At 44.8% G+C, this 12,479-nt stretch overlaps 1 protein-coding gene across 8 annotated transcripts in view; it reads right to left on the minus strand.

The window, feature by feature from the left end:
• The window catches only part of ccdc57 (coiled-coil domain containing 57), a 24,571-nt gene continuing 12,092 nt past the window's right edge, over positions 1–12,479 (minus strand). For 3 of the 8 annotated variants that reach the window (XM_085465371.1, XM_085465369.1, XM_085465370.1), the window contains exons 6-13: positions 6,595–6,793; positions 6,113–6,265; positions 5,803–5,882; positions 5,471–5,693; positions 4,548–4,648; positions 4,142–4,273; positions 3,758–3,860; positions 2–1,573 (exon numbers count right to left, since the gene is read on the minus strand). In XM_085465371.1, coding sequence (XP_085321497.1) covers positions 1,368–1,573; positions 3,758–3,860; positions 4,142–4,273; positions 4,548–4,648; positions 5,471–5,693; positions 5,803–5,882; positions 6,113–6,265; positions 6,595–6,793 — 1,197 coding nt within the window. In that variant the 3' untranslated portion in view covers positions 2–1,367. Of the gene's footprint in view, positions 1,574–3,757; positions 3,861–4,141; positions 4,274–4,547; positions 4,649–5,470; positions 5,694–5,802; positions 5,883–6,112; positions 6,266–6,594; positions 6,794–12,479 lie in introns of all 8 variants that reach the window. The other 5 variants (XM_085465374.1, XM_085465373.1, XM_085465372.1 and 2 more) reach the window with 3 other exon arrangements.

A 12,479-nucleotide genomic window follows, 5' to 3' on the forward strand; every position in this document is an offset into this window, starting at 1 on the left:
CATGACGACAGTGTTTAGAGTTCACCAAAGCAAGTTGCTTTATTTACATGCAAACCTGTCAGTGATTGTTTCTGTCGCAGACACACCACTGTCTGCTCTGATTCACACCCACAGTGTACGCTGATGACCCAGCTGATCTCTGTGGTAAAGCAGATACTTTCTCGGGGATGAAGCATGTTTTGAAGCTGCTCGCGTGGAAGCCACCGTGGTCTGCTGCAACAGTGTTTGTGTGCGACTGTCCTCGTGTGCACAGAGACGGATGAACACCAGAGAGAATTACACACGACAGGACAAAACCTGAAACCTCCCACTAGAAGGACATGAAGATGTACTGAAGGACAACAAGACTGGAACAATGATGGGGACACATTTTAACTTTATAAAGGATTTATTCACGAGTACGTGATTTATGTTGGAGTTCTAACCCACTGATCAGTGTTACTTCCTCATGCTCCTCAGGTTGGTTCTTCGTCTTTCTGTGGATTCTGTTAGTTCACTTTTGTGACTCTAGTTTAGCTTCAGGTTTATTAGTTTCCTCCACGTGTCTCCATGTGTCTTTACCTTTTTGTCCATGGTTCGTCCGTCTTTGTGTCTGTGTCAGTGTTACGTTTCCTGTTTTATTTTGACAGTCCCTTACTGTGACTCCGTCCAGCTGTGTCCCCTGTGGTGTCCACTCTGCCTCGTCCCCTCGTGTGTGTTTAAGGCCTCGTGCTGTATGCTCCTGTGTGTTCTGTGTCTCTGTAGTTTCTTCAGTTATTGGATCTGACAGAGTGTGTGAGAGCGCAGCAATAAAGGTGTAACGCTCCTTAAAATCATGAATATTCCTCCCTGAAACTCTCACGTGGGTTCAACACGTTTGATTTCTGTTCAGGTTTTTGCTGGTCAGGGTTTGTTTTCTCCTTCTGCTGCGGTGCATATGTGCATGAAAACAATCACATCTTATTCAGTAACCTGTTTGTTGTATAGCTTCATTGTCGGTCAGTCATAGTTGTCCTGTTGTGTTATTCGAGTTCTGCTTCCTGCTCAGTTTGATGGACTGTGTGGTTCAGCTCCAGTTTCAGGTTTTTGGTCCCTTGAGTGTTTCTTATCCGTCCTGTCTCTGTCTCGATTGTCTCTGTCCTGCAGTGTTTTTGTCTTTGTGTTCATGTTTACTGTGAGTGTTCTTGTGTATGTGGCCTGTGTCCTCCTTTGCTGGTGTGTGTTTGCTGTTGTTTTCTGTCTGATTGTCTTCATTACATCCATCAGAGTCTCGTTCCCTTCCTTGTCCCACTCTTCTCTCTTTTTTGTGTTGTCCGTGATGCTCGTGTGTTACTCCCAGTGTGCCAGCTGCTGGGAGCTCTGGTCTGGGCTTGTCCTCAACATCCATCTCAGTCTTTAACATTGTAGTTTCTGATCTTGCTGATCCTGGCAGGGACTGCAGGTCTGTTGGTCTTGGTAGTGCTTGGCAGTGTTTTAGACTGGCTCCTGCTTTGCTGGACCTCAGTCTGGGGCTGGCTGGGAATCACACCACTACCATGCACCATCATCTGGACTCCAGAGCCACCAGACTGTCTGCTCCTGAGCCCACGTTCACCTTTTGGAGAGACAAAAGAAGTTGACTTACAACTGTTTCATTTGTTGAATTCAGATCCAAAAACACACTAACAGCAGCACAGGTCACTGCGATTCGCTGCAGTGACGTGTCGGTGCAGGTTGGTCCAGTGCAGCCTATTAATGCGTGCCATGTCTATGATCTATAAACTGTTCAAAGACATCATAACTCCCACGAGTTTCAACCAGCTGTTCATTACCTGGTTTGGTTACAGATGCTACAAGTGTATTTATGACATGTGTGCTCAGCTCAGCTAAAGTGATGCTTCCCATATATATATGTACCACATAATGCCTAAAATGAATAAAAGGATTCTGTTGCTGATTTTTATGCAGTTCTGTTGACAAACAACAACAACAGTACAAAGTTCAACCTCTCCCTGACTCGTGCTGCCATTCCCACCAGTCTGACGCCCTCCACCATCATTCCCATCCCCAAAACGACGTGAGACCTCACGTCTGTACTGTGATATTATTCTGTTATTATATGTTACCTTATATATGTAATCAAAGTAGTTGAATTAGAATACTGCTGTAGATCACATTATACCCTTTAATATAGAGTGTGTGAGCTGTATGTAGTGTAGTTCTCATTATACTTTTGAGTTAACAGAACATATTCACATATTAGTTCATTAGATAAATGTGCATCACTCTGTATCCTTGATCTGCTGGGAATGTGTGACACTGTTTTCTTGACATGCTTAATTGTTGAATCATGAAGAGAAGGTTGTAAGCAGGAGACTCTGTGTCTAAAGACAGGGGAGATAGACAGACCACATTCCACACCCCCACCTTACAGAAAGCAGAGAGACAACTGCCGAGGTCATAACTTAGGCGCTGTAACAGAGAAAAAATGTGATGTTTTGGCTTTTACGACTAGCTGGGGGCCACTAGAGACTATAAAAAGCTGAGCAACCCGTCACCATTTTGAGACATGTGCCTGACCCTCTGGTAGCATCTCTCCCGTCCGGACGTTGTAATGCTCTGACTGTTGAATTGTATGGAAATAAATGATTGTTGATTGAGCATTGATACACCGAGTATTGTCCCTCCTTCAGCCCAAAGATTCAAAGAACTGCGTGTTTTCAACAGTACTCACGAAGCACATCCCCATGACAGTGACACCAAAGGCAGACATTCATCATCACTGAAATGAGCTGTCAGGGCTGAACAGAAGGAAATAAACGGTAAGTGGACGCGTTCTTATTTAGCACTGTTCTGCTGTAACTGAGCACTCAGTGCTTTCTGCAATCTCATCCATCCACACAAGCACTTTAAGCACTTTCTATCTAACATTCACGGAGTAACTTGGGCCCAGCCTGTTGCCCAACGATATTTCACATGAAGACTGGAGACGACCTGCTGGATGGACAAGAAGATTTGTGGCTGTGGTCCGAGTTAGAGATGGTCTGTAGCTCGATGTGTCTGTACCTTCCTGTTCATCATGACCTCCTCTACCTGCTGAACCACCCAGAAACATTGGCTCAAATAAGTTTATTATGTCTATTTTTTTATGTTTAAGGACAACAGATGGAAATTAGCCTTTGGCTATAATCTGGCATGTTTACATTCATGTAATTGTTTTGTTTTTTTTACATTTATGTTCATTAACATGCACTGTCCTAAATAAATAAATAATTAAATAAGTCATCAGTCTCAGAGTTCACTGTTGGATGTCGGTAAAGACAGAAGATAGACTCACGTTTCTCCCACAGTGGAACTGTACACAAGAAAGCAGCACTGTTGCTTTAACAGCTATCACAGACATCTCTAACTCATCCTTTATCAACACATCATTCAAACTTTGTGCTTTGTTTTTCTGGTTTCACAATTATTGACTGCTATGATGCCAATCACTGCAAGTCAGCTTTATCTGGTTGGGAAATTGTTCCCTGGAGCGCTGACAGAGACCAGGCCACACGTTGAGCAACAGCTGATCTGTCGCTGACTCACACTGGGAGCAGAGTTTGTTTTATTCCAGTAACATAGAGTAACTGTACTTATGATCACAAACTAGATACAAAATGAGATGAAATGAATGTTTGTGATGCTGGCTGTGAACTTGTTTTGTCTTCTGCTACAAACTGACACTCAGTGCTCTGACTACACTACAGTGATGTGCAAAGACTGCGAGTACAGCGCATCGTGGGGAGGATGTGGATACCTTCTGAGTCCGTAAGTCCACGATCCAGAGTGTCCCACAGCATCGTTAATGAGCACAGCGATTCATGCGACACAGTCCTGGACAAGTGCAGCTGTGAGCGTGTCTAAAGAAGAAGAAGAGTTATTTTACACTACGGCTGTGCGAATCACAGATTTACTCTTCTGATGTTTACTACTTCATTAATATATACACACAAATGTGTACTTGCATTTACAGTATGCAGCATTTTTCTAGTGTTACTGAACCCACACATTTAACCACAGGCCATTTAGGAACACCACTCAACATAACAAGCATGTTGGAGGAGAACACAGCCATCCAGGCAGGGAGTGAACAGGCCAGCTGGGCTTGGCAGTGCATTAATGCATTCTTCAAGGCTCTCACCTCAGACGTGTCTCTGGGTTTGAGCCCATGGCAAGTGTTTGCAGTCCCTTTGAAGAAAGCCTGGCTCTTTGTTGGTGGGATGTGCTGTTCAGCAGCAGCAGAAGCTCTCTGCATCAGTGCATATTGCAGCTCCTGATGGCACAAACACACCAACACTGTATCCGGTGCAGCACAGACACGGACGTGTTCTTATTAAAGTAAAGCACATACTTTCCCCTCAAGTAAAAACGTCAGATTTTTAATTTGAACACATTTGCACAAAGTGCCGCCTGCACTCATGTGTCAGTGTGATACTGAGGGATGGAGACCACGGCATTTGTATCCATTTCAAATGACATCTACAACAAAGTAACACATTCAAACCTCTGTAAACCTGCTGGAGAAGAGGACGAGGACGAGCAGATACCTGAGTGGTGAGCTGGTACTGCAGCTGTTCCACAGCAGAAAGGCGGCCATGGTGGTCTCCTAGTTTCTCTGTGGGGGTGTCCTTCTCCAGCCCCCCCGGTGCTGTTGGACACAGAGATATTTAAGGACCTCTGACTGCTTCATTTTTCATGAGTCTGTCTGTAAACACCACAGAATATATCATCCACCTGTGGAAACAAACACCACACATGCATGCTAATAATAGTCCATACGCGTAGAGTCTGAATCACTTTTCTTGTAACTTTTCCCACTGCAGCCCCACACAGTACTGCTGTGTCTGAATCCATCCAGTAATAAAACGTTCTCATGCAGTCGCTGCAGAACATTTGATATACGTGTGACTCCACAATCCTGGAACTCTAAATGCTTTTGCTGTCGTTTGCTGTCTCCTCAAAAAGGCCCTGAGTCGCTGTTTTACATTCCTAAAAGGAGGAAACAGCAGGAAAGCCCACGTCAGTGCCAACAGGAACTGAATAAAAGAAGGCTAACTGGTCAGGTGGAGTGATGTCAGACTGATCTGAGATGATGACGATCAGGTACGTGCTGTTCCTAACTGTGTGATTTCACCTGCAGTATCTGAACTCACAGGTGCTGGAATCACATTCCTTCTCTAAAGGAAACTTCATTATGTCCTTTATTACCTCCTTTAGCATACAATTAACCGGAGCATTCTTTACAACAGGAGAGTAAATAATCCCCACAATTCATAGCGGCACACCATCCGACTATTCTTAAGAGGAAAAGTGTGACTGTGCAGGTCCAGTTTGATTTTGTACTGCCAGCGTCTCAGTTTGTCCTTAAATTCATTTATGCTTCCAGTAAACTGGGCTGGGCTGCAGCCTCCCAGCACAGCCACCCTGCTGTGCTGTACCGGGGTGTGCAGTGACGGGTGTGTAACTCTACCCTGCCGTCCGTCGGCGGCGATCTGGGCACGGAGGCGGTTGCCCAGCGCTATCAGCTGCTGTTTCTCTCTGCTCAAACGGGCGATGCAGGACGCTGCCTGCTTCAGCCTGACGCGAAGGAGCTGGGGGTCATTTTTAGCAGGATGGACGCTCTTAAACACGCCACACATCAGAGCTGGTTTCACATACTTGCTGTCTCCTTGGAGCTGCTGCACCAGTGTCCTCTGAAAAGATGATGATGAAACCATTTTGTGCTTTCTAACAGTGATAGGTAGGGTTAAGCAGATCAGTGGCTCCACCTCCACTGACAGATCAATAAACCTCCTGTAGTACCTGCTGTGTGATGTCATTGGAAGCTGACTCCACACGTGTCACAGCGGGGCACCTGCCACGTTCATCCAGACACGAACCACCTGAGGACCCACGGCACAAATATGATGCAGTGATATGAGGGAGACAATGTGACCAACAAACGTCAAAGATACAGGTTTCAGTGACTGTGGAAGATGAACATGTTCAACAGCCACAAACACCTCTGCTGCTTAACGCCTTATGTTCCTCTCTATCATCTACTTACAGTGTTTGTGTTAGCTAACGTAATGTTTTGGGGTTATATGGAGGAAATTAACAGTATGAATAATACCAGCTTGATTTTCAGGCTGTGATCTGCCTGGATTGATGTGTTGTGGGTCCTCCATGGCTGAAGCCAGGCCTGACAGTCCTGTGACACCTCCTCGCTGCTCCTCGAGGTGCTTACCTGACAGGTGCACCTCCTGCTCCAGAGGCTGACGGGAGTCTGAGTCCAGTTTTACAGAGAAGGAGAAGGAGTGTTAAAGTTTAGCTTAACACTCAGATTATCCAAAGCTATTATTTTATACATTAAAATGAAAAACAGAAAACAAGTTCATGATAATTCTAAGCTTTTCTTTCTTACATGCGATGAGCAGAGTGTCTGTGGCTGTAAGTTCAACAAAAGCATGTTTAACAGAAGAATCAGCAGCAGTGATGTGGGTCACTGGGTCAAATCTATCTTAGCATGTGGAGCCCACTGAAAGGGTTTGCGTGTATAGTTTGTCACAGTGATGCAGAAACTCATCAAGGTTTGTATACAGAGCCAGACAGCACCTGCTGTGTTGCCTTTGGAGGCTGAAGATTCCTGATACGGAGGTTGCACTGGTGCCTCAGCATTAGGTAAGACTAGGAGATGGCCGAGACCTTCCATGTCCTTTCTCATCTGGGTAACCACAGCACGCAGGGCGCTGTTCTGCTCCTGTAGACGCCGGATCTCCACCGATGCCAGAGAATCCACCTTTGGAGTGAGACCCTGTGGATTTAGATGGTTTTATGTCGTGTAAGTGATGTTTCACAGGAAGAAGAACAGGAATTGGAAATTTGCATTATTGTGTGTTGAATGTTCAGATCAAAAATACACAAAACGATGAGACTGCAGGGACACCAACAACACAACAATAACTATAAATCTGCTTCCATCAGTACTGAACAGGACTATGCAGAGCTCTGTGCCGCTCTCAGACATGTGCATCACTGTACAGCTTTTTAACCATAATTATGCAAATTTATGGGTAACAAAATTACAAATGTTTTGAGCAAAGTGTATATTTATCCTAAATGTACCTGTAATACCTACAGCATGTTCTAATCGCTCTAATAGGATATTATGGTCGACAGTATCGAACGCTGCACTGAGGTCTAGCAGGACAAGCACAGAGATGAGTCCACTGTCAGAGGCCATAAGAAGATCATTTGTAACCTTCACTAAAGCTGTTTCTGTGCTGTGATGAGCTCTGAAACCTGACTGAAACTCTTCAAATAAACCTCTGCAGATGATCTGTTAGCTGTTTGACAACTACTCTTTCAAGGAAGTTTGATATGAAAGGAAGGTTGGAGATTGGCCTATAATTAGCTAAGACTGCTGGGTCTAGAAGATCCTCAGTCATCAGTGATGTACAGGACAGTAAATTACTGCCACCTTGTGGCCACAACAGAAATGAGCATCTGTGAAAGTCAACCCAGTACAGTGATTCTGACAGATGTCCCACTTTAATAATCACATGCACCCTCAGATGGTGTATTCAAACCCAGGACCTTCTTGCTGTGAGGTTAATCACTGCACCACCGTGCAGCCCTTCTATTAGCTTCTTGTATTCATCTGAAAGTCCCATCATCATAATGAGCCAGCATGTTGTAGGCAATGAGAGCACGGCAGAAATCAATAGCAAAACTACCGCTATCCAAGCCGAGCCACCGGTGTGGCTGAAACCCAGGGATCCAGCTCACCGGAGGCGGTCTCAGCGCTCCTGAAAGAGGTGTTTTGGCTTGACAGGGAAGTCCGCGTGGAAAGATTTCATCGTAGTCTGACTCAACGGAGACACGGGGATACCCCACAAGTTATCATTGCTAAATCAAACAGCAAAGGAGATGCCGTGGACATCCTCAGGAGTGTGCGCAGAGGTAAACTACTCTTCAACGGAAACCCAATCGCCATATTCCCCGACTACACGGCAGGGTGGCGAAAGTCAGGGCAGCTTTCACTGCGTGAGGAAGATACTCCACGATAGACTGGGAGTCCACATCCTGTACCCTGCCAGATTTCCTGTCTCTTACAACAACGTTGAAAAAGAGTTTGTGGATGCTGCCAAAGCCATGGATTATGTCAAGGAAAACATACTTTCTCCAGCAGGTGGTGAACTATGATGGTCTTATCTCCTGGACCAAGGTGGAAGGTAACTCGGAGTTCTTTACTTCAGTAAACTACATCACAGAGCTTAGTTGCGATCGTGGCTCAAGAGTTGGGAGTTCGCCTTGTAATCGGAAGGTTGCCGGTTCGAGCCCCGGCTTGGTCAGCCTTGGTCGTTGTGTCCTTGGGCAAGACACTTCACCCGTTGCCTACTGGTGGTGGTCAGAGGGCCCGGTGGCGCCAGTGTCCGGCAGCCTCGCCTCTGTCAGTGCGCCCCAGGGTGGCTGTGGCTACAATGTAGCTTGCCATCACCAGTGTGTGAATGGGTGGATGACTGGATGTGTAAAGCGCTTTGGGGTCCTTAGGGACTAGTAAAGCGCTATATAAATAAAGATCATTTTTACCATTTAGTTGCAAGTTGTGCAGGCCTGAGTTCCACTATTGTTCTAGCAGACAGCACTGAGACCTGTTGGTTGCACTGAGACTGCTCGCAGCAATTCTCCCCGAACTTCAGTTCATCATTTCATATGAAGTCATAAGTTATAATGTCAAAGGCCTCCACAGCCCCGTTAAAAGAGGTAACACTAGGTCAGCTACAAAGTTTCAATTGTCACATATGTCTGTGAAGGTTCTCAGTCATCCAGGTCATCGTAGTCAAAGGAGCTTGCAAAGAAAAGCGTCTGGACTTCTTTAAGTTGCTTGAAGACATTTCACCTCTCATCCGAGAAGCTTCTTCAGTTCTAAGGTCAAATGGTGGAGAGTCCCAGATATAAACCTAGTGGGAGTTTCCCCCCACAGAGGGACAAAAGGACCCCCTGATGATCCTCTAGTCGCCTGAGCCAAGGTGGGAAACTGGGCGTGGGTCCCAATCAGCCAGAGTTTCGGGTGTGTTCATTGTGAAACCTGGCCCCACCTTATCATGCGAATTCCTGAGGTCAGATGGCCCAGGATGTGAGTGGGCGTTAAGGCGTCTGGGAAGGGATCTCAAAACTGGATTATAGATGGCAGAGAGTTGGTGTCGTAAACCCCGCCTCTGTTCAAAGATGGTCGCTCACAGTGGACATAGATGCTTCTTTCACTCCTCTTTCAAACCATCTGTCCTCTCTGTCCAAAATGTGAACATTGGCATCCTCGAAAGAGTGACCTTTATCCTTAAGATGCAGATGGACTGCTGAGTCTTGTCCTGTGGATGTGGCTCTTCTGTGTTGTGCCATGCGCTTGTGAAGTGGCTGTTTGGTCTCTCCAATGTAGAGGTCTGAGGTCACATAGCTTTTTTACAGGAGACACATTTATCTGATGTTGAGCATGACAAGCTAAAAAGGTCGTGGGCACAACAAGTGTTTTATTCATCTCACAAATCTGGCAGGAAAAGAGGGGTGGCTATCCTAAAGACCCAGATGGAAGGTACATTATGGTCAATGGCTCCATCGATGGAGTATTGGTTTCTCTCTTCAATATTTATGCCCCTAATGAGGATGAGCCAAAGTTCATACAATTTTTAATGTTCTGGTATTTTACTGCTTGGAGTGATTTTGACTGTGTCTTGTCACCTTACATGGACAAACAACCAAGCTCTAAAAGTCATGTGTCTCACATGAGTAAAGCTCTAAAACACTTAACAACTGAACTGGGACCAACTGATGTTTGGAGAAATAGGTTTCCTAGAGTCAGAGGTTATACTTCTTACTGGCATAGACATGCATCCTATTCCAGGATAGATTTATTTTTTACCTCCAAAACAGAAGAACATAGAATTAACAATATTGGAATTTTACCAATTACACTATCTGACCATGCACCGCTATCACTCTCATGGGACTTAGGATTGACACCAAAACTAAAACTTTGGCCTCACTCCTAAATGATAGCGAGTTTTGTGAGTTCATACATCCATCCATTCACTTCCACTTATCCTTTTCAGGGTCGCTGGAGCCTATCCCAGCTGTCATAGGGCGAGAGGCGGGGTACAACCTGGACAGGTCGCCAGTCTGTCGCAGGGCCAACACACAGGGACAGACAACCATTCACACCTAGTGGCAATTTGAATTATCCAATTAACCTATCCCCACAAGCTGCATGTCTTTGGACGGTGGGAGGAAGCCGGAGTACCCGGAGGGAACCCACGCAAACACGGGGAGAACATGCAAACTCCACACAGAAAGACCCCGGCCTGATGTTGGAATTGAACTCAGGACCTTCTTGCTGTGCGGCAACAGTGCTAACCACTGTGCCACCGTGCTGCCTGAGTGAGTTCATACATACTGAATTAAATATTTACTTAGAATTGAATACAACTCCGGAGATATCGCCCTTAACTCTATCAGATTGCACCAAGGCATACATTAGAGGTTGCATAATATCATTTGCAAGTGCCAGAAAAAAAAAGGGAGGCCAGGTGGTGTGAATTGGAGGCCAAAATAAGGCACCTCGAGCAATAACACACAAAAACCACAGACAGCCGACTAGCTGTCCGATCTGAAAGTGCTGCGTAGTGAGATTAATAGTTTAATTAACAATAAAATTGAGGGCAATTTAAGATACATTAAACAAAAGTATTAGGAACAAGGTAGTAGGGCTGGTAGAGTGCTGGCAATAAGACTCAGGAAACAGCAATTCTGCAATATGGTCCAAAAGCTGAGATCGAATCAAACCCTAATTACTAAACCAAACCAAATTGGCAAGTTGCTTTGCCAATTTTTTCAAGTCATTATATAAAAATTCAGATACATGCAAGGATGACAGTACACTGTCTGATTTCTTAGAAAAGATCAATCTAAGAACACTGCTGGAATCGGTAGCAAAAGAGTTAGATGAACCAATTCAGGAACAAGACATTTTACAGGTGATTTCAAACCTTAAAACTAAAACAAGTCCTGGCCTGATGGTTTTATTAATGATAAAGACTTTAAGGAAAAAGTCGCCCCCTTATTACTAAAAGCTTACCCCTGCGCTCTGCGCAGAAGGAAATTGGGTTAAGGCTGCTGACCTTTGCAAGCACCATCTTACCCTTTCGACCATACATACCTGTACATGACACAAACATCACACGGGGTAGACAGGTCAGAGAGGTATAACTATGGAAAATGCACCACATGAGGAAAGACGAGGAGAAAAAAGAACTCCGCCCAGACTGAGCTGGGAAAAACCACCTCAGCACGTGGCTAAACACTGAGAAGACAATATGATCATTGGAATCCCTGCTTTTCTCTAACATTTCACTTAAGATGTGCATATGGGGGAATGGACAAGGGTCACACTAAAGATTTGGCGTAGAATCAAACAAACATTTGGTCCAAAAGAAATTTTAATTGTATCAAGCCTTTCCAACCTGCAGGGTTTTTGTCCTATTATGGAAGACCCTGGCTTCAGAGCATGGTCAAATAACGGGCTTCATAAACTTTGTCATGTTGTGAGGAATGGGCACCTGAGTTCAACAGCTGAGAGGTCAGTTTCTACAGAGCCCCTCTGATGACATGGTCCAAAAAATAAATAAATTGTGGCCACAAAATACTATTTCGTGGGCACGAAATGCTAATTTGTGGGCACGAAACACTTGACCAATAACCGTGATCCTTCCCAGGCCCTTGCAGTTGGTTGACAATAAAATCTATCCCAGCGTCCAGGTCGTACTTACGTCTGTAAAGCAACTGGGCTTGCAGTATCCTGTTTTAACGTCTCTCCGTAATAATGGTTCCTTGCATTGCAGGCTTTTCAAAATGTATTTGTAGCTCATTCCCAGCCTAAAATAAAAGTCAATCATACCGTCTCTGCCCACGGTGTGTAGGTTTAGCCTACTCTCATGCTTATGTCTCTACGCAGCTGTCCAGGATTGTATCAATATGATGTGCGCACGTTATCTATTTTGTTGCCACAAATGCAGAATTCGTTGCCACGTTTTACCCAATTCGTGCCCACAAATGAGCATTTCGTGCGCACGTTATACTATTTCGAGTGCACGAAGTAGTATTTTGTGGCCACAATTTATTTATTTTTTGGACCATGTCATCAGAGGGGCTCCAGAAGTTTCAGCTTCCTTCTTCTGACTTTTTTTTAGATTTTTGCAGCTAAGAAGTTTTTTGACAAAACATAAAGAATGGAAGCAAGTTTGGAGCCCTCACCCATCGAGGAAATATCTCTAAAAATATTTCACAGTAATTCCTCCCCAAAATTGATTAGTAATTTCTATCATGCATTTATGAGTTTTAATACAAGTGCAACTTTGTATATTAAGGCCAGGCGGGAAGCTGAGCTTGGCACTCAAATCTCAGAGGAGACTTGGGAAGAAGAGTTCAGTGAGGCCCATCTGGTGACT

This window comes from Copadichromis virginalis, linkage group LG8 (assembly GCF_057382275.1).
Source record: "Copadichromis virginalis isolate Kocher_CV1m ecotype Utaka linkage group LG8, C_Virginalis_male_GT1.1, whole genome shotgun sequence".
Lineage (NCBI taxonomy): Eukaryota > Metazoa > Chordata > Actinopteri > Cichliformes > Cichlidae > Copadichromis > Copadichromis virginalis.